The sequence below is a fragment of the Lagopus muta genome, chromosome 2 (assembly GCF_023343835.1).
Source record: "Lagopus muta isolate bLagMut1 chromosome 2, bLagMut1 primary, whole genome shotgun sequence".
Classification (NCBI taxonomy): Eukaryota; Metazoa; Chordata; class Aves; order Galliformes; family Phasianidae; genus Lagopus; species Lagopus muta.
Genome location: NC_064434.1, coordinates 90,660,439 through 90,686,596, shown reverse-complemented (window position 1 = coordinate 90,686,596; position 26,158 = coordinate 90,660,439). Strand labels below are relative to the sequence as shown.

General features: G+C 35.6%; 1 protein-coding gene across 4 annotated transcripts in view; it reads right to left on the bottom strand.

The window, feature by feature from the left end:
- SPATA17 (spermatogenesis associated 17) overlaps positions 1 to 26,158 on the bottom strand; it is a 97,545-nt gene that overhangs the window by 204 nt on the left and 71,183 nt on the right. For 2 of the 4 annotated variants that reach the window (XM_048935914.1, XM_048935917.1), the window contains one exon: positions 4,301 to 7,790. In XM_048935914.1, the coding sequence (XP_048791871.1) occupies positions 7,710 to 7,790 (81 nt within the window). In that variant the 3' untranslated portion in view covers positions 4,301 to 7,709. Of the gene's footprint in view, positions 1 to 4,300; positions 7,791 to 26,158 lie in introns of those variants that run through there. The other 2 variants (XM_048935915.1, XR_007375038.1) reach the window with 2 other exon arrangements.

The window sequence follows — 26,158 nt, the reverse complement described above, 5'->3', positions numbered from 1 at the left end:
TTACCCTTGTTATGACGATCAGCTTTGTAAGAAACTATCTTTATTTTCTTTGACAAATATTTCTGTTCTTAAAAGAAGTTATGATGAAAGAGTGCATTTTTTCCAGCTTTGAACACCTTTAGCTAGAGTGGCTTTGAAAACGGTGTGCATCTGAACATCTTTACAAGTTTACTTATATCAGTTATATGTGTGAAGAGAGAAAGCAAACACCAGTGAGAAGTGAGCATATCCTATCAGAATCTGCTGATTTTTGGAGCAATCATTATCAAAGACAAACCAGAAAAAAGGAAGGAGAAAGGAAAAAAAAAAAAGGGGGGGGGAAATAAAAAGGAGATAGATAGAAATAGAGATACCCTAAAGATCCAGATTTTACAGGATTCACTACTAAAGATCCCTTACAATAATACTGTATGAGAAATTTGCAAAAAATTCTCAGATAAATTGTTATAGGCTCTACAGATCTTTGGACATGCCTGTCCTTGGTCATAGCTTCTAAAACCTTCCCCAAGAATGGTTAGTCTTGTGCATAACATAATGTGGCTCACTGTCTTCTTCAGGTCAAACCTGCTGGAAACCTCTCCTGGCAATGGAGATCCTCTTTTAGTTCTGAGGTGTGAGTCACCAGGTTGCTACTGAGGAGCAAATAACCTGCCACATCCAATCTCTGACAGAACTATGAACTTCTGAGTACATGCATAAGGATTATTTGCGGCACTGGGACATTCTGTATTGGCCATACAATATACATACATACTGTATACATATACAATACATACATATACATACATATATATGCATATATAATAATGAGAAGGATGTAAGAGGGATAAATACTGATTTAGTAGAAATGCCTTGTCGTTTTAGCTATGATTATGCCTGAGGAAGAATCACGCAGTCCTTACTGTAAAAATATTATATTAAAAGAGACTTGCACTTTGAAAATTAAAAGGAACCAGAGCAAATATTCTTGTCTTTTAACTAGAAACATATCTTTTTGTCATAAATGGTCAGATCCCACCACTCGATTATGCACTTGTAAAATATAAAGTCATCAAAAACCTTTCCTGATTCTTGGTGTTCGGCAACAGCTGTGAGATATATGACCATGAATAGAAATGAATGAGAGCTAAATCATGTGTTAATCATTCCCAGAACTAGGTCAAACATAAGCTCTCTCTTGATGTTTACAGACACAGCTGCCTGTCACGGTCATCCTCTTCAACTGTCATTAGACTACAAATGACGAACTAACAAGTTGTAGGAGCTGTGGCCCCAAATATCTACGTGAAAAGTGGTCTCAGTCAGAATTTCTGCATTCTCAGGGGCAACACCAACTTGTCAGTTCATTCTTTACTGCAGAGACATCGCTTTGAGTCACTCCACTGTAGATTTAGAATGATTGACACAACCGTTTTGAACAACAGGGACTGATTCACACCCTTGCCCAGAATAATTCCGCCTCTTCCATTTTCCTCTTTCACATCTGGATAAAATGTTCCCACTTTTAATATGTGTCACTGGATAGATTTCATAGGAAAGATTGTTTTCATGTTTCTTCCAGTTCTTACTGTATTTGCTTACTTGGCCTGGTTCTTACGTTTGTTGTGTGGTCTTTTCCCTTTTCAAGTAATTTATCTTTCCTTTAGATTTGTGTGGCAATAGCACGAAGGGTCTCTCTTTTGAATAGGGTACATGAACCCTCTTGTGAAACATGACCAATTGTGATAGTCACAACCGAACTCCCCAGAAATATGATGGGCAGAGACCCTGGCAAGTCTGTAGAGATCTGGAGTTCAGCACTGACCTCTTCCACATCCAGTTTCTATTACTGAAACAAATATGTACATCAGTAGAGAAAGATATAAATGCAGCCATTGTAAATTACTTTTGAAACAGCCTAGCAATTTGGATAGTTTAAATAATCAGCTGTGCTGAACACTACTTGGGGATGAAATTTAACTTTTTAAAATACAGTTGTCATTAAACACTTTGATATATTCTGTGATTTAGAAATAAGCTGCCCAGTCAACCATTGGTTGCAAAATGTTCATGCCTATGTTACTGCCGTGTGTTCAGGAACTGTGAAGAAACAAGCAAGATCTTTCTGCTTGGGAAAAATGTTTAGATGTGATTCGAAATCCATACTAACTTCTTCAGAATTCTCCATTTCCTATTTTGTTAAAAGTGAAATATTGATGGCAAACCAATTCCTGCTTCATCTGTAGATGACAAAGCTTTGTGGGGAGGAAATCTATCTACTAATATAGCAGTATGTACCCCAGGAGGGAAAGAAACTTTAAGAGACGCAAATTTCTTCAATATTTGAGATTTTTATTCCCAACAAATGTTTAAGTATTTTTTTTTTAATGCCATCATTAGTATAAACTACAGATATGCTATGTTGCTCTGAAAATGGAAAAATAAAGAGGATAAAATAAAAGCATGGAAAAATGCAGGAGGGTGAATGATTCCTAGCAGAAACTCAGGAATCTAATGTACCTGGCACATTGCTTTGAAAATTGGGCAAAATGAAGTCAGGAAATATCTTCTGAAGTAACAAGAGACCACATCAGTCTGTTTGGCCAGGGTCTGAAACACAACTGGCTGCATAATTTTGTTCAAAACTAGTAGGCATGTGTGAGATGGTTATAGCTGCAAAAATGTAAAGGATGGACAGTCTGTTTCATATTGGTTTTGCATCCTATGCGCAGTGATTCACTTGCCTAGATTTTGGCCAAAATATCAGCAATATCAGAAAGAAAATCTGAGAATGATCCTGCTCAAGAGAGAGAATGATCCTGTTCAAGAGAGAGAAGCTACTTTAAGAGTATATTAAAAGAAAGTTTAGCACTTGTTTTCCTTATGTGCAAATGATTAAAGTCTACAGTTCTTCCTCTATCTACCTCTCCACCAGAGTAGTTTAGACTATAAATCTAATGAAGTGGCAATAAACTGGAAGAACAACTGTTGTTACTAGAAAATGATATGGTAGAATCAAATGAAGCATGTGGATGAGGAATTACCACCACATCATGCCACAAATGTATGGAGAAAAAGTAAAAAGGCAACTAAACCTGTTCTCATCTTCTTTTCACAAGAAGCATGTCTTAATAACTGGCAAACACTGTCCTTTAAAGATAGTTCTCATGATATGAGAACACACAGCCTGTAATTGCAAGTGCCCCTTATTTGTACAGTAACCAGTGATACCTATGTAGATGGTTAGGTTCTTTTTTATGTTGTTGAACAGTCTCACCCAAAACAAAAGCAATATTAAGATTCATTAAACAGCATAAAGTAGTAAAGAGATATGAGAGTTCAGTTTGGGACAATACTAATCTAGTCTACGTGCATTATTGGCTATCACAGTACTCTCAACTTACATGTGAGAACGCTACCATGCCACACATACAACAGCACCTGTCAGTGCTGCTTTATACTTTTTTTAACCAACCATTATATACATGGAGCATCAAAGCTTTTTTCTTGAAGTGCCTGAATGGTTTATCTCAACAGATTTCCATGCTTAGGAATTTCTTAACCAAAAGATCCTCAAAGGAAGCAGTTTAATGCAAACTCTCAATATGTCACATTTTGGCAGTGATTGCTTAATGCAGCAGTGCACTAATGAATTGCTCCACTGCATCCTCTGATCATGAATATGAATCGGAGTACTATAAACTGAACTCAATGTACTGATAAGTGACTGTATCTGATTGTGCCAGCAGCCAGATGATTTTCTCATTAATGAACTGAACTATTAAAAGATGGAGGAATATGAAGCCAAGCCAGCTTTGCAATGTCTGATATTCTTTGCTGACTTTTTTCCAGAATTGTCAGAAAACTTTGTCAACTAGTAAAAGAAAGCAAATTAAAAAAAATGTATTAAGGAAGCAGTGAAGACAAATTAAGCTCCAAGGTCCAAATTCTGTTTCTGATGACAAGAGTGTGACTCCTTTATGTTTGTAGAATTTCTGCTTCAATACCCAAATTTTATAGTTAAGGAGTTATGTACTTTCTCTGCTTTTTGGTTTCTGCTTTTCTGAATACAGGATCCTATGACTGTCCATAAGAGTCAAAGCTTCTCATCCTCCTAACACTACTCTATGCAGCACGTATGGAATTCATTAAATTGAGGACCATTGACTTATCAAGTACATGTTGCAAACACATCTTTTGGAATGCCAGTAATCTCTTGGAAATATTTTTGAAATTTGATTTTTTTTTTTCTCAGAGCTTTATACAGTGTTAAGCATTGGTATGTCAAACTGTGCTGTTGTTCACAAGCATCATTATTATACTTTGCAGTTAAAATGTGGTCACAGCTCAGCTGAACACAGCCTTCACTGTAAATCCAGAATGAAGGACCTAGATCACTCACAGTGTTCCTACCATCAGACCTCTTTCATACAATTTGAAGTGTGGCTTATTTTAAACAACAACTAACCAACCAAAAAATGCCCTTTTGCTTGAAAGCTTCAGTATCAAATTTAGACCAGAAAATTGTTTACAGAGTAAATCAAAATGTAGTCAACACTACTAATGTTATTCTGCCTCTAGAGGGCATTACAAGCTAAATGTTTTCTATGAGGAGTGTTGAGAGCGTCTTGGATCAGCCCAGAAGACAGCCCTTAGATTGCTTAAATTAAGAGATTTTCTGTGTTAATGACATCATTTATGTAGGACTCAAACAAAATTATTGGGCAGCAACACCAAAAGATCTTTAATCCACAGGATAACAGCAGATAGATTCTTTGAGAAGAAATGTTACCAGACATTTCAAGTATCCCAGAAAATTCTCATAACATGAGATCCTGTGAGCAACTTGTAGCAGAAAAATATTCCATTTTAATGACTTTGCCTGAATCCTTTTTATAAGTGCAGCGATCCCCACTAGTGGTTAAACCCAAAGATTATTAGCATAAATGGTTTGAATCTTTAATACGTGGAATGTAGGCCAGTGTATGTGGTACAGGAATAAATAAAATTATTGTTTGACTCTGTCAAGATCTATGACGTATTTAAGGTGAACAGGTAGCACTGAGTGTCAAAGTATTAAGTTACAATCTTTTTATGCATTAGACAAGTGGCATAGTAACATTCTGCTAGCAAGACAGTATTACAGGTTCTTCCCAGTATCTGCTGCTTCCTGAAGATATTTGATAAGCATCTTTAGCCATACAATATGAAAATGCCCAACAGTGTTTTTCTCTTCTATGCAAGTGGATTCAATCAGTGCAAATGACAACAAAACATTTGTGTTTCCACGTCTGAGAAGCAAGGATTGTGCATTTCTAGCTTCATGCTGACGATGAGGCAATTAGAGTTGGTTGGGGTTTTTTTGTATTTTTTTTCCTTCTTTCCTTCCTTTTTTTTTTTTTTTTCCCTTAAGGACTTACAAATTATAGTCATCTACTTCCCTGGCATTGCAGTGATTCTTTTGATTTTTGGATACTGCTGTGAGTAGTCTGTCAATTGTCATATCCCACTAGATTTCTAGGGAACTATATATCTTTCGGATTCATGAGTTCACTTCAGATTTTCAGTTCCTTTCCCTGTGCCTCTATCTATAGCCATCCTATGTTTGTAAGACTGAACTGTGAGAAGAGGTTGCAACATCCCCTATAAAACAGAAAAATTTCCTCTAAAGTACACACTATTCAGTAACAGAGGGAGGAAGTTAGGAAGGGAAGGAAGGAGGGAGAAATGCTTATCTATCAATAAAAGTGAACAGTGTAAAGAGGCTTGTGAGAAGTACCTAGTTAATTAGAAACTAATTTTTTTTTTTTTTTTTGCCTTTTGTGTTGTTTCGCTTTTTCACTTGTTTCATTGTTTGTTAAGAGGAGGCAAATATATTTATTTATGCACCTATACTTCTTGGGTTATATATATATATATGCATTAGTCAGACAATTAAAATAAACAAGAAGGTTTCAACCTTCATTTGTGCTGCAGACCCTTTGCTATGGAGCACTACTGCTATTCCAGTGCTCATCTGCATGGCAAGCTTTGTTTTGTCCTGGGGTCAGAGATACTGAAAGGAAGAAAGAGAAAGAAAGACTAATCTGATAAAGGCATTGCCATTTCTAATCGAACTGATGGGAAACTGTGGTATGGAGTTAAAAAGGTAACACAGGGTGAATTTCTCTGAAGTGATGAACTACCTTAAAGCTGAAGCAATCAAATAGATAGCTCTCATATCTAAAAATTACTGTGGCATCTTTATTTATCAACAGTTTTGCAAAAATGTATCATGCTCAATCCCCTTTATAAACGGCTAAAGCACTCTGAATACATTTGATGAGATTAAATCTTAATGGGGAGACTCATCCACTGAGGTGTCTCCTTCTCACTTTTCAGAATGAATTTCTCATTTCCATGTAGAACAAGAAACTTTTCAAACCTTGAAAATCACAAATTCCAAAAAGTAGCAACACTACAGCCAATACTTAAACTCATAACCTACTGCAGCGGAACTGAAAGAGCTTTCACTCTTGCGTAGCTCTAGAACTTTTCCACAGTGGCAAACAGCTGAAATCTTATGGAAGTGAAATTTGTGAATCCTAGTTCAGAAAGTGCTCAGGCATGTTTACATAAACCTACATCCTATAGAGTTTTCCTGAACACTTGGAGAGGACAAGAAAATAATAAAACAAAATTCAGTAATAAAAAGCCTATCACTGAATATCTCATTCAAACACTATAATCAAATACTATCTGATAAAATACTACTTGATTCAAACGCATTCAAATGAACTGAAGAGAGAGTGTGGTAACTGAAAACTCCTGTAAAAACTCATTTGTGCACTTTGAATTTATGATCTGGTCTTGACAAAATGCTGAACTTCTTGGAGTCTTTAGAAATTAATGAGCTTTGAAGATATTCAACTTTTTGCAGTTGAATTGCATGCTAGAAAACACAGCAGTCTAATTCCAGTTTTGAGATCACATATGTTCTTTGATAAACATCACACAAATACGTTACTATGTAAAATGCTGCTTAATACAGGACATTGACAAAGAAAATTAAGTAGATATAGAAAAAGTGATTTAAGAATAAGGTATATTTGGAGCTGATAGAACTTTCATTATTCAACAGTAAAGTTATATCACCTACCGAGGACTTAAAATATTTTAAAATAGCATCTTATATTTAAAAAGCCTACCTAATTCCACTGTCCCTCTGAAAAGATGGATTTCAAAAAGGATGTAGATTAATAGAGAAAATGATGAAGAACAATGATGAAACGGGTATATCTGTAGTTGAAAGAAAAAAAAATAGACTTAACTCTTTTTTATTTTAACTTTTCTTAATTTTTCTCTTTTTTAGAGCTAGCTTCACTTGCAAACCCCTAATAAGTGTGTTTTGGAGTCTTTTACTTGATTTCTCTAGTTTTGTATCATAAATAATTTGCATTTAAATAAAAGCATGTTCAGAAATAGTTTCTAAGTGTCATTCAATTTTCCTAAGATAATACTGACTTCTTTTTCAAAAGCTTGCACAAAAAAAAACCCACCTTTGATTAATGTTGAAAGCTGTATTGCTTAAATATCAAGCAAAATCAATTAACAGTATTTGAGACATAGTATACATCACTTTACAAAAAGGTAATTTATGGAACATTCAGTCAACATACTGCTGTGCATTTGCTGTATTACATTTATTGATTACTTATCAAGTGTCTTACATTGCATAGTTTACAGAATGATTACACTATTTGTCCAGCTTTTGAGTAAGTTTTTCCAAACTTCTCGAAGAGAACAATCGATGGTAACACAGTTTGAAAGTCCTAAAGAAATAAGAGAGAGACAAAAAGGAATGTTAAATTTAGTTTTCAAGTCTATACCTTTTACTTCTCACAGTACTTTAGAATACTAAATATTCTCTTCTAGTTAAATTTCTTTACATAAATTAGAATATGAATTACAAAAAATGATGTGCATACAAAATGCACATTTTAATATAACATGTACGTTAGTTTGGAGAAGAAAACAATAATCTGTTGATACAGTTGTGAGAAAATATGTATCTAAAATATAGTTCTGTGTAACAATAGGTATTGCAAAGATTTCCAGGCTCACAAGACAGATTTTACTGTCGTTTATGACTCATGGTTTACAAAATTCTATTCTTCTCTGTGGGAAGCAGGTAAGATAAAGAGAGCAGGTTATTTTTTGCCATTTTTAAACTTTTTTTATCTTGTTTAAACTTAGAATATGGATATAAAATCAGCTGCATGAGAGAGAATAAAAAAATGATGTGTATTATACAAATATGAGTGCTATCAAATTAACCAGTAAATTGACTATGGAATTGTGGCAAAGAATACAAGCAGGATGATTTTTGAGCACTTTTTTTTCAGGAAAATTTTTCATTCTTGCACTGAATTTTTTAAAATGCAGATGTTTACAAATCCACATTGAATAAGAGAAGTGAAAGTGAACCTTGGAGTAAAATAAAAACACAACTGACAAAAAAGAAAGCCAAATAAACTAGGTATTCTAAACATTATTCTGATTGAGCTACTTACTAATTAACACCTGTAGCAAGACCACACATTTAGAATCATCAAAACATTTCTAAAAAAGGTATCTGAAATACTAAGAATATTATCAGCCATGGCAAATACTTGTTTGTTAAAATCTTTTTTCTTTTCAGGCAGTAACATGCCAAAGAGGAGTTATCAGCTTCCCAGGCTCTAATGGTTAACTTCGAAGAGAAAACTTTTCACTGCAAAAACGATGTTCGTGAAAAGCTTTTACAGAAATGCAATGAGTCTTCACAAACAGTCTGGGGACAAGCCAAAATGTACAGCTTCACAACACATTTTGCAATTTGAAAGGTTTGGTTTTCTCTCAAAAACAAAATAATAACATTTGTTTTCTGAAAGGTGATGTGAAGTAGAATAATAATTCCTTGGATAATTTATATTTACTTCACAGTCCACAGTTCAGTTGATTCTCCATAAGCAGGCAAAGCGACTATGACTTCTGGTAAGTTCTATGCTAACTTGGAGCACCTAAGTTTCACCTCCTGCACTTCATACTTCCACACCATGGCCACATCTTTTCTTACATCAGATAATTAAATTTATTTGGTATGATTCCTTCAACGCTCTAGAGCATAAATCTTAAAGCAGAAAGGTAGATATGTACATTCAAAATGAAATACTTCCTCTGTGATATCATTTAATGAATTGCAACTCCCAGCTTCTTACCCGACAGAAACTGCCTATTAGCATATTTTCATATTTTCATATATTATAATTGAGAATGGCACAGAATTTCAATTTTCATTGTGTGTTTGGCATCACAAGTACCTTCATAATGCAGGAAAAAATTGTCCATTCAGACAATTCAGAGCAGACTAGACTATCCTTTCTTTTGAAAATGGGAAACATAGTCCTATTTACATTCAGGAGAGTTAAGCTCTGGCTTAACAATTTGGGAAGGAAAAAGAAAGCAGAGAAATTGGGGTGAGACAGGGAAACTGGTATACACCCCCTACATCAGGATAAAATCAGGAATGGTGACTCTGAGCACTGAAGAAGTCTTCAATTGCTGGAGCAGACGGCTTTTGCTATTAGGATGCCTGGCCAAACAAAAACAATTGGCTGCCAAAATTAGCTCCTTGGGACGATTTAGGAGCCTTTGAAGTGAACAGTTTTTTGAGCTGGAACTAAGCCCAGGTCCAGCTTCAAACTCAAATCAAGATGACAAAGAGGAAATTTTCTGTGCCACACGCCCCCTCAGTGTAAGATTACTTTGGGTTGGCAGCTGCACTGTTTATCTTGTTATTTAAAGCTATCTCACTAGATACTCACAACTGAGCATTTAAACAACTGGCTCTGATTATGACGACAGCAGTTATGGATTTTTGGGAAACATCACACAGTCTGACAGATAATGGAATTATTACTGGCCTTGCAATATGACTAATTTAAGAAGTTTATAATGAATGCTAGATGAGTATTGCACAAAATGCACATAAAATATGAATATATTTTGAGGAAAACACACACAGTCATTTCTATATTTAAAGAGACAACTTCTAATCAGTTTTTAACAGTGCAAAAAAGGATTGAAAATATCATTTAGCCTTGCAAGATCTACTTCTTCGCACTGACTTGAGCCTATCCTACTATATCATTGTAGCTGATTCCCACAGAGTACTGAATTTACACAGTTACGTAAAAAACAATTTTGAATTATTTTTATTGCTTTGCAAGAACAAAAGTTGGGAGTGCAGAAAAACACACTCTCCCAATACTATTTTTACTCTGTCATCGATGGTAGCAGGAATAAATTAGCTTATGAATGCAAACTCCCATGTACTGGTGAAACAGAGTTTTGCTGCTTCAAGATCTTAGAAGACAGATCTGAGTTTTCTTCATTTATTACTTTCTTTCAACAATGCATTTTTACAGTGCAATATAATTCCTGGAATCGGAGATCTGTAATTTGCAAGACATGAGATCTATTTTTAAATTCCCAAGCCAAGTTAATATAACACCTCCTTTTTAAACTTGTCAAGCTTCGACTTCTTTCACGTCAGTAAATTTTAAGTGACTCAATCCAAATGGTGGAGCTTAACAAGACCTATGAATTCTTTCAATATATTTGACTACTTAACTGTCCTGCGCACTCATCAGTTCCAAACAATTAAGATAAAAAGGTGACATAAAGCCACCAAATAAAGATTTGTGTCAATTAGCACACTCTGATGCCATAGATTAGACCTGCCAAATCCTCACATAGTTCATCTTTGGAAAATTATTATTAAAGTAGATTCTAAAGGAAATTCACATCTGTGTACATAGGCATACATAAATATAAAGGCAGCTTACAAACAATGGGCAAACAAGCAAAAGCTTGCAGAGCTACAAGTGGAGGTATGCATATCAGCTTAAAGGCCTTCAAAAATGTGTTGCCTCATATTTCTAGTGCTAAATTTGCACTAACAATGTATTTTTCCAAACAATCTTGAGTGCACTGTACAATTTCCTATAAAATAAAAATGCACTTTGGATAGAGCTAGGAAATACATTCAAGCTGGGAAATTTAATGAAGTGGAAAGTCAATCACTTCAGTCCAAAATAGGCAAACAGCAGCATCATGTCCACTCACAGATTTAAAGGCCAGAAAGTACCATTGCAACAATTTATTCTTAGCTCCTGGATATACATTTCAGGTTACTTCCTACAGCAAATCTATCAAGTCCATAACAATTAAGAAGCTAATAAGCATATGATCAGCTTGGAACAATTCACTTACTTACACTGAACTTTGATTTCTGCTTAACAGCATTCCATAGTCTTTCTCTGCAAAGACAGCAATTCATTTTGTTGTCTATTTTGCCATTTTGGACCTCTCACTACAAGAAAGATATTGAGTTACTTGAGCACTTGCAGAGAAGAAAAACACTTTCCAGCGAAGGTACTGGAAACCTAGGCTTATGAGGAGAGGATGAAGGAACTGCAGTTGTTTAGCTTGGAGAAGAGGAGGTTCAAGGGATACCACATAGCTTGTATACATGGGTGATCGGGGGACTAGATGATCTTGAAGATTTTTCCCAATGCAGATGAGTCCATGATTACATAAAAAGAGATTTTGCTACATAAATAAAGTTGTTGAATACAGTTGTATGAATGGAGATTTTCTTTCTGCGTGAGCAAAAGTAATGTGCAAAACTATTCCAAAGATAAATCAAATATCCTCCCTAATAATCACGTACCCTCTTCCTACAGCACTGATTCAGAGCTCCAAGTCCTCTTTTGAGCAAGTTTAAAAATGTGGAAGACACAGTATGATTGCATGATGTCAACAAGATTCCATGTGCTACGCAGTTTTTAACAAATCAGTGCAAGGTTTGGATGTTAAAATCTTTTTCTTTTTTGTGCTAGAATACCTGTTGCTCTTATTGAGAGCTATGGCTGCAGAAAACGTCAGTTAGGAGTCAATGGCAGAAGGAATAACTGAAAAGTTGCTAGAATACTAGTTCTGTGTTCATGTGTACTTTGCTACTGATTAATAAAAAAACAGAGAACAAATGTCACTTCTCTTTTGCTTGAAATCAGTACCTACAGAAAAATAGCATGATTTTAGAGAATGCAGTGAGAAATTCTGTATAAAAATCCACGCCATAGTTCCTCACTAGATGGTAAGCACACTGTACAATCTTTCTTTTTCCACAAAGGTGAGACACATGTGCCTCATTTGAAAATCAGTCAGCACTGCCAAGAGCCACTATACAGCCATAGTCCACAACCCCTGTCTGTTTAAAAAACTGTGGTCATATTTAAGTATTCCCTATGATCTTAATGCTTGTAATAGTAAAATTAGAGTTTTAAATTGAACAGTGATTGTAAACCTCCTGACCTATTAATCGCAACAGAGGTCTCTAACAAGAAAGAAAACCAGAAATGGCAAGTTGTTACTCAAGTGAAACGTTGATCCAGATAACTTTTATTCTTAGCAAATTTATCAATACTGGTTAACAATACTTCCAACTAGTATGGGGCCTTCTGACATGACAAAATGAGTGTAACAACCCATTCTGTCAATACAACAGAAATGTCATTTCAAGTGCTCAAAACCCACTAAGCTACCCTAAAAAAGATTGATTTATCTGCTCAAGTGTTTCTTTGGGGCAAACTTTTCTCACAACTGAAACCAATTAGTGGGCCTGGCACTTGTAGTGCAGAATGTAGGTCAGCATCAAGTAATAAAAAAGTATTGACTTTTCTCTGTCTGTAAGCAGCATGAAAGGGGTGCCATGGCCTTGTCGTATATGAAAAGAGCTCCATTAATTTCACTTATTTCAACCAGGGCTGTCAAATACTAATGCTTCTATTGCACTTTTCACACAAAGTACATTGACACCAATCCTGGCCTCAGTGAAACAAGTTTACAATATTTCAGACAGTGAAAGGTGTACTATAATTTTTAATTCCCTGTTGTACATTTAGTCTCTTTAAGCAGCATTGGTTAGAAGACCTATGGAGAGATATGAGCCAGGACATTAATAATGGCCACACTTCTTCCCATGGGCCACAAAGCCTATTTCTTGGGCATAGTTTTAGCAGCTAATTAGCCATAAAGTTCAGGACACAGTTGTTTGGCAGAACTCTGGTGATGTTTGTTTTGATTGTTTTTTGTGGCTTGTGGGCAGTGGGCACAGACTAACAATTCTGCTTTCCAAAAGTGAGGAATAGGTCTTCTGTGACTTAAGGCTATAAAATTGAAAAGTTAATGTGTTAACCAATTGGGTCAACTAGACCCATCAAATAACAGATAATAACAAAAGCCTGTATCATGCCGTAGGGACTGGAGCTCATTGTCAGTGCAGAGGTATTGACTTAAAGGGAAAAGCCTGCCTAATCGGAGTTCCTCACACTAAAGTAGACAAGTGACCACTGCTATGTAAAAAGGGGTAAAATTATGCCCTGACCTATTCAGCTTGTCAGCACAGTGCAGAGGGGAAAAGCCATCATCTTCCCCTTGGACTGCCTACTGTTATAACCTATCCTAAACCTTTTTGTGTAAGTGCAATGAGAAAAGCTGCTTCCATGAAAACTTTATGAGCTTCCCCATACTGTGGATCAACACAGTGCTTTACAAACTGACCTAAGATGTTATGAATTCATTTCTCTCTAGTCTCTGCAATGTTCCTCCTAAACTGCCTGTTCTTTTTCTCCCTCCAAATGGATTTTATGGTTCTTCTTGATAAACTTGAGGGCCCCGAGTGTGATGTCTAACTCATTCCCTAATTACCTCCTGCAAATGCAAATGACATTAACAACAATAAAACTCTTTGATTTAAAAAGACTGGGTGACTACGGAATGCAATTTTATACTTCCTTTAATGACTTTGTAAGAGCAAACCTTACCCTTTGAATCAACTTGCCATTAGATCTTAAAATAAAATGATATTGTATAGACATCATAAAAGGCAATTTAAAACCTTCTGGGTTATACTTACATCAGGAAAATTTTTTACTTGTTAGTTTAAATCTGTTATTGACATTATGATAATATGTTGTAAAAACAAATCAGGAAATTATGCTCACAGTAGGAAATCTAACAACACCATTTTAATATCCTATCTTCCAAACAGAAACAGAAAACATTAATTGCCATTTAATTTATGTAAGAAACATTTCATTATCATTACAGTTAAATTTTCATGGAGCTTTAAAACTACCACTGGCTCTTACACATTTCATCTTTTGGAATTATAACTGATAAAGCCAAATTCAAATAGGGCTTGCCAAAATGAAATGTTATGGTTCACGAATTTGAAAAAAACAGAGCTCTGACAATCACATATATTTTTGATACTTCCTATATGATGACTCCGGTATGAACAACAGAGCAGTATATGTTCCTCTCTGACAGTCTAATATGGAAATTATAACTCTATTATTCACCTGCTCTAATATTCTGAGAAGTGCTCTACTGTGTTCACCTGTGTTTGCTTTCTTAGAAGCTAAGCTGCGCTAACTGATTTGGTTTGGAGATAACTGTCAAAAACAAGCACAGCTCTAAAACTTCTCTGCAGGAAAGGAGTTCTAGCCTCTCTCTGCCCCTGTGTGGTTGGAAGCACCTCAGACAAAAGAACAAAAGCAGACCCCACTACCCACTTCTACAGCTGCTCAAATTAAGGCACAGCGTGATAGAAAGTAGCGATCCTTTTGAGAATGTAATAGTCTGAGCCACTCTACAGGAACTTACAAATATTTCTGACTGAACAAGATATTTTTTCAATATCACAGAATCGTAAAATGGCTTGGGTTGGAAGTAACCTCAAAGATCTTTTAGTTCCAACCACACAGCTATAGGTAGGGTTGCTAACCACAGAACTAGGTACTAGATCGAGCTACCCAGGATCCCATCCAACTTGGCCCTGAACATACCCTTGGATGGGGCATCCACAACTTCTCTGGGCACCCTGTTCCAGGGCCCCATCACTCTCTCAGGGAAAAATTCACCTTTGACATCTAATCTAAATCTCCCCTCCTTTAGTTCAATATTTGCATTTATTAAACATTACAACTGTCTCATACCCTACAATGCTTTCTCACAAGAAAAGGCAAATTATCTCATATTTGACAGAAGTTATGTTCAAGAAAGAATAAAGAAAAAAGAGGGAAGAATTTTGTCTAGTGAATAATTTTTCTTGTAAGCTTGCCTGTATAAAATTAACCTGCAATCTGAAAATAGCCTGTCCTTTATGTCATGTGCAATACAACCAGCAATGAAGATTTGTGGTCTGAATTTGCATTTGTTAAATATATTTAGTATCCTGCAGTCACTGTGGTTGCCCAAGGGGAAGGAATTCCCAGCTGTACCCTCTAAATTCATTCAGCCCATTTACTGATGATCTGCAAGCCAGATACTGTTTGGCTCTTCCTCCCAAACATGCACTAGCTATGCTTTAAAAAGAGCATCCTCCTTTATAATATATGTGCAGATAATTAATTTATTTATGTGCATAAAGCTAATCGAATGGGAAGGAATAGATCACCACTATGTAGACACGTTAGGTGCTTTTAGACATATTCAGAGCCAGCATCAATATTACAAGTACAGTTTGCCACACAAAGTTATACTGCATGCAGTACTTTGTCAATGTTAAGGAACAGCATCACCCAAACTCTGTTTTGCCTAATGTCTGCACTTGAACCAAAACTGCCAAAGATAATATTCTATTTTTATGACCTAATGTATTTTTTTTTTTTTGTATCAAGTAAATTAAATTAAGAAAGCAATGTGAATTTCTCCAATAACTATTTCATAGTTGGATACCCTTGAACTTTACTGAATCTGGGCTTAAAAACAAATGTGCACTCGAAATAGTTTAATTTTTGCTCAGAATCCCAAGAGGTGTTTATTATTTTCTTTTAAATCCCTACAACTTGCAGAGTGTTTAAATGTATATAGGTATATTTTTAGGACTAGAGTAAATGTTAATTTAAGATACATAAATAATATTTTGTGGAATATAAAAAGCAGTAATGAGTAATGCATAAACCTTTTATGAAGTTACTAAATCTGAGGTGGAACTATGCCTAACTACATTCCAATGTAGAAAAAATGTACAGGGTCTTAAAAGTGATGAAAAGTAAAGGATCCATTTTTATCACAGTTTGTGTTTTTAAACAGGCTCCTTGTCCAGACCATCACATACACCATCACATACCAACAGGATGTGCATTAGGAAATAATGCATTTAGAATAGGTATCTTGACTTATGCCATTTATATGCTGCTTCTTTCATTGTCTAATCTGTTAAACCATAACATTCTCTTTCGAATAGAAAATAAGCCATTGCCAAGTGCTGACTGCCAAGATAAACTCAGAACCACTTTTAACCTGCTGGACTATAGCCAGAAATGTTTAACCTGCCAAGATCAAGTTGCATCTATCTCTAACTTGCCAAAATCATGCTTATAGGAGTTATCAAGGAAAAAAATCTAAACTGAAATTCTCATCTGAAAACATTTTCTTCTTAACAGTTTCAGTTGTACCTTTCTGAACAAAAGTTGTAGTCATTTAACATCAATCAAAAATACATTTTGATTCTATCACACTTGGCATATGCAGCAAAAATAATACTCAGCAAGACTGCATCCACTTTGATGTTGTTCTGAATAATACTTTCCAATCCTTATTACCTTTTGTGCTGAAATGATTAAACCTGTAGATGAAAGGAGAGTGGTAGATGCTGTCTGTGTCAAGTTTAGCAAGGCTTTCAACACCGCATTCTAGAGAATCCTTTTATCCAAGTTGGTAAATTATAGTCAAGAGGTACAGACTAACAGATGTAGTAACTGTCTGGACTATCAGCCACAAATGGTAGCAATTAATGCCTGGTAGTCTAACTAGAATCTGGCTACAATTGTATTTCCTCAGGCACTGTCTTGAGACCTATCTTGTTTAATATCTTCATAAGTGACCTGGAGGTGCAGCTGGAACGTACGCTCATCAAGTTCACAGACAGCAACAGACTAACGGGTGCAATCGATACACTTGAGGGTAATTATTCAGAGTGATGCAGACAGGCTAGAGGAATGGTCTGTCAAATAAAATTCAGTATGGACAAATGCACCTGGCACAGACTAACCTGAGGAACAATGTTGACAGTTTGGGAAGCAGAAGAGAATCATGGAAGCTGGGTAGACCATTCACTAAATATGAGCTAGGAATGTGCCATGCACTACTGAAAGGTAAAAACTGCCTATATCACAGGAATATAGCCAAAGAAGTAATAGTCCACATTATTTCATGCTTGTTGGACATATGGAATAGAATATCTACTTTTTGGCTCTCCAATGCAAGACTAGTGTTAATAAGCTTAAAGTTCAGAAAAGATTCACCACACTAATGGTGTCATTTTAATGTGATAAGTTATGAATTTTATTGCTTTCAGTTGGCATTCAGAACTCGTTGGGAATAAGAAGTTAATATTCCTCCATCAGTCACAGAATAAGTTTTTGTGTAGTCTTCGTACAGAAGCACACAAGCCAGTAAACAAGAAGAAATATACATTATAACTGTGAAATACTAAAAATTAACTCAAAGACTTAGAAAAAGCCTGATTTTACATTAGTTATAAGAAAAAGTCTGCTTTTAAAACTTTATAATGAACTTGCAAAAAAGAGAAACCTTAGATTTTAGACTTTCCTTACACTAGTGCTGTAAATTCTATAACCTCCAATATGGTTTGTGAGTTGTTCCAATATCAACAAGATATTTCTGAGCCACATCAGTATCACATTCTTTTTAGGTTTTTCAGACTCACCAAATTCACATCCAGATGCAATTTTTTTAGATTATCAGCACCCACCTTGGTACTGATAATTACAAGTAGCAAATAAAAGATTAACTTATTGTTATATCGCGTCCAGAATCAGTATTTTTATATGGTATGACAGTCCAGCCAAGTATGCAGTACATTTCCTTGCATCTCACCCTCCATAAATTGAGAGGATAAATTGACATAAATTGAGAGGATATCACGTATTATTAAAACAAGTGCTTAAAGCAACATTTCTCTACAGTAACACAGAAGGACAGACTGTCACTAGATCACAGATTGCTACTCAAGTGGCATTTCTTGAGACAACCTCCTCATTTGTACTTCTAATTAAATTTATCTTCAGCTCCTAATCTTCTGACTTCTCTAATTATGAAAAAAATGTTGGCATCCACTGGGACCAAAGATAATTATTTCAGTTTCTGGAAAATATATTTGCAAAACTTCCATTTCTTAGGGATTTAGGACAAATTATTTAAGTACAGGCAAAATCTTGATAAAGTGATAAGTGACAGAGAAAAGCAAATGTTTTTCACACAATTCTTACAAGAATTTTGTCTAACTCCTGTGTCTTGCTAATTGTGAGAAAGATGCTACTGGACGCTAAGTTCAAAACTCGTTTTCATGTTTCTGATATTCTCTATAGTATAGTATAGTAGTGTTTCCTGGGTTGCAGTACTGTCTTTTTGCTGAATACTTATATTAGCATTCTATGTTCCACAAGGAAAAACAGTTTTACAGAGATTTTAACCAACTTTGTTTTTAAGGAAAAAACATATTTTAAAAATGCATTATCTAATAAAGTTACATTTCAGATCCTATGTACAACTTAGAAGATTACTGATTATAACCACCTAGTGTGAATAAGAATGCAGCTTTATTTTTTACATTGCTTTCTAATAGACTTTGTATATAATTTTTTAAGAAAACACTTTTTTAGCTTAAACAGAAGAAATAACTGCAAACAATCTTGTCTACCATCTCTATCAAGAAAAGCACATACTGTACTAATTCTCACTTTGGTGCCATTGAAATTACTTTTACAAAAGCAAAGTCCACTCTACTGCAAACCACTGCCTTCCCAGCTTATTTTCTCATGACTCTTCACAGAGCATAATTTAACCTGATCAAAAGCTACATGTGCATAGGATGTGCTAAATACTGTGCTATTTTTCACACATTTTTTTTTATTTTGAAAGCTAAAAGAAATATATTCTTACATTATAGAGAAAAGTAATGAAGTATGTACCAGTACTTCAGGGATAAGGGAGTGAACAGGACTTTATGGGCCTAATTCTGAGTATATGTTTCCTTGCAAAGACTCTTTGCTTCTGGATGTCAGAATGCTTGAGCAGGTGATGTCTTCATGACTGGTGGAGGTTTGATGACGTCCAGAGCTAAATGAAAGATGTGTTCCCTGTCATGTTCCATGCAGGGGGACATTTTTTGGAAGACATATAAAAGAACTTGACTTGAAGAGAATTTATGTCATGTCAGAAAGAAGAGTACAGATGAGTACAGATGTCAAAGAGGAATACTCACAGTGAGGAAAAAGTCCTGCTCCCTATCCTCACAGTCTCATTCCAAAAGTGAAAGCATACAAGTAGGCAAAGGGAGACTACAGTAAAATAAACACTTTATTCTTCGAACAAATTACTTTCCTTTGGCACACTGAGAGAAACTCATATTTTGTAAATATAAGCTACCTTCAGAAGAGACTGAAATAATGGAACAGGAACGAGGAGGACTTTCTCACTTTGTGTGCAAATACTCTAGAGATCAGCTAAAGATAGGAAAATTAGTCATATCATACCCAGTGTTCACAAATACTCTAACTAATTAACAACATTGGAAAACAGCTCTTAGACTAATATCTTTTTTATTTCCCTGCTTGTTATTTACGAATAAAAACATATCTTTGTGTATCCTTTTTTACTTCATTTCTCAGCGTTGTTTACTGTTCCATTCCTGTTGTTTTATACAGCTCAAGGAGAAGCGTTGGCATCAATGATTATTCAGTTGTGCCACAGATTTGTTTCGGCATTGACACAAAGCTAGTTCTTGTCAAATTTCAGATGATTAAGAAATTTCAGGGAGAGGAACATCTGAAATTTATAGCCAATCATTATTTCATATTCAAGTGTTTAGAAAAATGAAATTGATGATATGTATTAGCACAAATTCAATAAATAGATTGCTCACAACACTTGAACTAAGATCATGCTGTCGTGGTTCTGATATGAATACATGTAACACATAACAAATGTGACAAGTTGTACAAACATATTCTACGGTCATACAGAAGAGAAAGTTTATTTCATTTTTTTGCTGGCTAACTTCCAAAGTAAATTCTACACCCCACTGTTTGTGTTGAGGAAAGAATTTAGCCTTATACTTCAACACCTGTGCCTTTGATGCCCATGCAGAACTTTCAATGTACAGCTGAATACTATTATATCTTATAAATGATAAAGAGAAACTCAATGTTTTATATGCTAATTTATTCATTGACAGTGTAGTAGCAATATAAGTTATACTGTAAAGTTTCCCATACTTTGAGGACTTTGGATTTGACCTGAAGTGCAAAAATACTTAAAATAGCAACACATTTTGGTCTTCCTGCCGCCAAAGGCTTGGGTATCTGCAAAAACTACAAATCATGCCAAACTCTTTGAGTGATATATGGAGGATCACAATCCACAAGGAAATAAGCTAAGACCAATTCATTCATTTCATTTAGGTCCTTCAGTAGGATTTGAACCATCCAGTTCCACAAACCATGTCTCATGAGATTGCAGTATACACCCAGCCCACTGTAATAATGATTCATATACATATATGTGTATATGCTTTATTGCTACCTTTAGCTGGATTAAAAGCAATACATCAATTTTTATATTTCTGCCTCTTTTATTAGCTTTCTAGCACTTGATCAGCTGATAGAGGCAATAATGAAATGTTTTTTTATAAACCAGAGTTTGTAAGTCCTGTCCTAAGAATGTAATATTTCAAAAAATCGCCTAAGCTTTGGGGAAAAAACCAATTACAGAAACAGCATTAAAAATGCCAAGCACTGAGCAGAAGCAATTCTGGATCAGTTTAAAAAAGTGATTGATGAAACTCTAATCTGAGCTGAAGGAACAGTTTCACGACAAGCTGTGACCATTCCACACACTTCATTAGCTGCCATAATTAGCCTGGTGTTTCAATTTGTTAGAACTGGTGGGGACAATTTTACTGAGAATGCAAACATCAAAAAACAGGGTGCCTCAGACTTCAGAAGGGACTGATGAGAAGCTTTTCTAGTCTCTGTTAACTAAAAGATTAATTACAGCTGATGGGAGGCTGTACTCTGATTGTCACTCTGTCTATGTGCATTACTTTTAGCATTAGAAGAAAGATATGGTTGACACTGCACTGCTCAATCAAGCAGCTTCGCATTAGTGTACAAAGTCTGTTAATATGCAGTTTTTCTATTGTTTCTCTTTTGTTTTCTCATATCCAACAAGTTATACTGTAAAAGAGCAGTGCATTAAATTCCTAATGATCAGTGTTTGTCACTTACACTGTCGTTCCTGCATAAAACTACAAGTGAAAGATCCTAACATATCAGAAAGCCATGGGCTGGGAATATTGTTAGTTCCTATTATCACAGCCAAAACGTAAATTCGTACTCAGAGAGACTCATTATGGAAAACAAAAGCAGTACAGTTGGAAAACAGATACTGCGTTCATCACAGTCTTTATCTTGTCCCATATACCATATCTACTATTATCCCTGTACATTAACTCATCAAAGCTTGTAAGGTTATTTAAATGAAAATGAAGATGGAAATGAAAAGGTTATTCTTGAAGAATTACGTAACTCTCATTCTTGAATATTAACACACAGTAATACAACTGTTCATAAATAACTACTGATGTGGCTATGCATTTCAGTTTCTACATATATTTTATGCTGAGATCAACAGAGAACAAAGTATAGGAGAGAATAGAGTTTATAATTTTGATCATGGTGAAAGATCCATTTAAGTTACATTTGTAAAGGGTATTTTGCAAGCAGTTTTTCACTGGCATGAAATGAATAAATATACAGAAGTGCGCCACATCACTGCTTGAAATGGAGCAAACAAGTTCAGAGTTTATTCATAATCTAAATTTTAAAGAAGCAGTAGCTGCCTATGTTAAACCACTAGGACAACAAGCAGCCTCTGTTACTTGTAGTTTCTCATTCACTCCAACACAAGCGCACAAAACTTGCACTACAATTTTTTCCTATTCAGGAAATGCTGATTCCGAAAACCTGGACTACATTTTACTGCGCTGAAGTCTATTGCTCTGAGAATAATCTACACTAGCTTTCTGTCATCAGAGCAACAAACATGTAGCCTTTCACACAGGTTGGACATATATCCAGCATAATCTTTTAGAATTCATTCAAAGCAGATATATCTGCTAATAGCATTATAAATTACAGCTATTCAATCGTAATGTATCAGTACAATAAAATATTTCTTTCAGCCCATGTTTTCAGATGTGACATTCAGATGTGAGATCCTAACTGCATATGTTGCAGGAAGCCACTAGAACATGCTTCTTAGACTGCGATTTGTAAATCCATCAGCAGCATGCAATTAAAGATGAGATTCAAAGTGTCTGTTTTTCTGTGAAGATGAGTAACAACACTCTTCTTAGAGTATTCTTCCCAACAGGAAATGATAGAATTCTTCTGTGTATCAATTACAGTCATCACTGGTTATCGCATGTAACTATAGTAAGCATTGAGAATTAGTCTTAATATCCCAGGCATTTTTTAATAGCAGCATGGGCTGTGTTAATCTTACAGAGTTGTGGAAGTCTTTATTACTACCATTTCAAGTATATTTAATCATCACAATCAAGCTAAAGTTGAGTAACCAAATAATAAGTAGCATGTTTTTGCAGATATGCTCCACCAAGGATTGCTACTGACTTCAAAATCTAGACTTTCACTTTAATATTGTGACAAATTGGTTTGGTTGAAATACATTGTTTGGTGGATGTATGAACAAATCTTAATTCCATGAATACTGAACAGCCCCTGCAAAGCCATCATCAAAAGATAAGGCCAAACACGTCCCAGTTTAGTGAGAGGACTTTCAATTCCAGTAAAATCACATCAATTCCAGTCAGTTCTAAAACTAACATCAATTAAATATTTTGTAAACAAACACTAATGTTTCCAGATCAACTTGCAGGCAGGTTGTTTTTTTGTTTTTGTTTTTGGACTAAAAACTTTGCCCCAAGTTGCTATAATGTCCTCTGAGTGTGCACTGACATAATTAGGCAAGATACTCCGTTAGTAAAGTTGTTGTTTTTTTTTCTCATTAAACGAGAGCATTTAAAATGCTTAAGTAATGTATAGAATGGGAAGTTAAATATGTATATCTATCTCCCTCAGAAAATATTGGTTAAAGTTAACTTACTAAAAAGCAAGATTTTCTTTCTATGCTACAAACATGCAAGTTGCATTATTAAATGAGGAAGGTAGGCAAAGCAAGACATTTATCATCCTACAGACAAATGACACTGAATTGCTAGTTAGACAGTATAATAAGTACCATCTAATTTTCTCTTTCGAATCAATTTATTCTTCAAAGCCTTGGATCATCATCAAGGGACTGCATTTTCCCGTTGAGAAATCACAGGACTAAAAATCAGGTTTTATAAAATATTTAACTAGTTGCCGACAAATAACTACTAGAATGGATTTGATTGGAAGAGCAGTGACAGTATCTTTTCTCATGCAAATAACCAACTGAATGGTTTGACTCATCCCAATCACTACTTTGTACTACTCCTTCAAAATCATATCCTGTAAGTCATCAGTAACATTTGCTAGAAAGCTTTTCCAGCTTTTCTTTCCAGCCTTCCAGCTACCCAGCCATTCCTTTCTATATTTTATATATATATATATATATATAATATTTTCTATATTTTAATTTGCTTCACAATTTTAGCCTTCCTTCCACACTTAAGTTAAGAGGTGGCTGATACTTAATAATCATTTGCACTACACAATGAGTAGTGTTTTTTAAGAGCAGCACAGTAGCGGTGACCTGAAGAATTTTTCTCAAAATGAGAAAAACCACCACACAGGAACTTTTACAGTAGGAATTCCAAAAGGGATCTTTATAATAAGATGCATTTCTGTAAATATACATTGGACAAGGAATCTGGAAAAATTGTATGTTGAAAAGTTGAAATTCTGACTGTCTTTCCTATAAGACTGAACAGATGCATCTTATGAGATTTCATTCTACTCCTGTAAATCAGAGGTAATGACTGCTGTTCTCACTGTTGTTTTTTACATTTCCTGGCTTTTTGCATGTTTGCTTTTCTTTATAGTACTGTCTATCCAAGATTATAGCCAAATGCTGAGCTCCAAGGTGCTCAAAGTTCTGAACATTGATGCTGTTGCAGGAATCACCCTATGTGGAGTCAAGGAGTACCTCAAGCCAATTATGAAATGAGGATACAGAAGTGCTCTGACTCACAATGATTGTTCTGAGAACAGCAGACAGAATCCAAGACACTAACTTTTCATGAATTCTACAGGATATATAGTAGGATGCATTTGAAGGATCAGATTCTTGGATTTTGATTATTTAATTTGGTTTAGACATATGGTAAGAAGCAAAGTGCTGGAAAGCGGCCTTAACTTGGAACAAGATAATCATAGAATCATAAAATCATGGATTTATAGACCTCAAAGATCATCAGCCTCCAACTGCCCTGCTGCAGGCAGGGCCACCAACATCCATATCTAATACTATCCCGGGCTGCCCAGGGACCCTCTGATCATATCTGTGGACCTCCCCTGGACCCTCTCCAACAGCTCTCTGTCTTTCTTGTATTGGGGGCCCCAGACCTGGTCTCCAGATGCGATCTCACAAGAGCAGAATAGAGAGAGACAATCACCTCCCTGTCCCTGCTGGCCACCCCTCTTCTAATAGAGCCCAGGATACCGTTTGCTTTCCTAGCTGCAAGAGCACACAGGCGGCTCATGTAAAGTTTTTCATCCACCAGGATAACTCAAGCTAAGGGTTCAGGTGAAGCATCTGAATAGATCCATGAGGTTACAGTAGCAGTAATAATTACACAGGAGCCATGTCATTGGCCAGAGACTGCTAGAGTGCAACACAGTTTTCCAACAACCCTTATCCCTGACATGGCTCATGTAGAAATCAGTAGTGTAAAACACAAACTCTTACAGATCACCTAATAATTCCCCTACAATAGAGCCAATTCTAGCTGCCACATTATGTTGGCTTTACATTGCTTAGGGAAATATCCTACCTCATGTATATTAGAAACTTCTCTTACAAAGCATACTAGTAACTATGGTGTTTAAATTTTTTAAACATTTAATAAGGCTGATAGAACAGGTCCCTGTTCCACAAGGATACTATTCTGTGTTAGAAAATATGCTTGTGTATCACAGAATCACAGAATCACAGAATTGTAGGGGTTGGAAGGGACCTCCAGAGATCATCGAGTCCAACCCCCCTGCCAAAGCAGGTTCCCTACAGTAGGTCGCACAGGTAGGCATCCAGGCAGGTCTTGAACATCTCCAGAGAAGGAGACTCCACCACCTCCCTGGGCAGCCTGTTCCAGTGCTCCGTCACCCTCACTGTAAAGAAGTTCTTGCGCATGTTTGTACATGTGTATACTTTCTTTTTTATGTGTGTACTTTCTTTTTTACTCTAATCAAAAAGAAAAAAATAACAAGCAAATTCCTTTCAAAATTGTTACAGTCTAAGGAAAAGTTTAAAAAACCACACATACATTATCTCAAGTATAATTGCTGCCAGATTAAGTCGAGTTAAAGTTAAATTCAAATAAATTTCAGTGTAGGAAGGGATGGAAAAACACAAAGAGTGTACTTTTGCAGTATTACAAAGACAGTTTTTCTGTGAAACTACAGGACACACTGACCTCAGAAGAATGTGAAAGGAAATGGGTTGACTTCACAGAAAAGTCACGTGTGTAGAAAAGTCTTGCTCGCTTTCTAAGGGTCTGAGATTTTCAGGCCATTTCTTCCTTATGGTAGAAAGCAAGATAGACTTTTTTCTGTGGTCTGTTACCTCTGTTGTCCCAAATAGGTCACTTCTGCCAGTTCTTGAACAAAGAGGAAGAATTTACATCTACTGTAAATCAATGAAAAACCTAGCATTATACTAATGCTCCAACATTTATTTTATAAACTTGAGCTTGAAGTGCATCTACACGTCATTATATGACTGAATGAAATACTTCTGCAACTTCACCTAATCTTAGCTGATGGCAATCACTATCCAG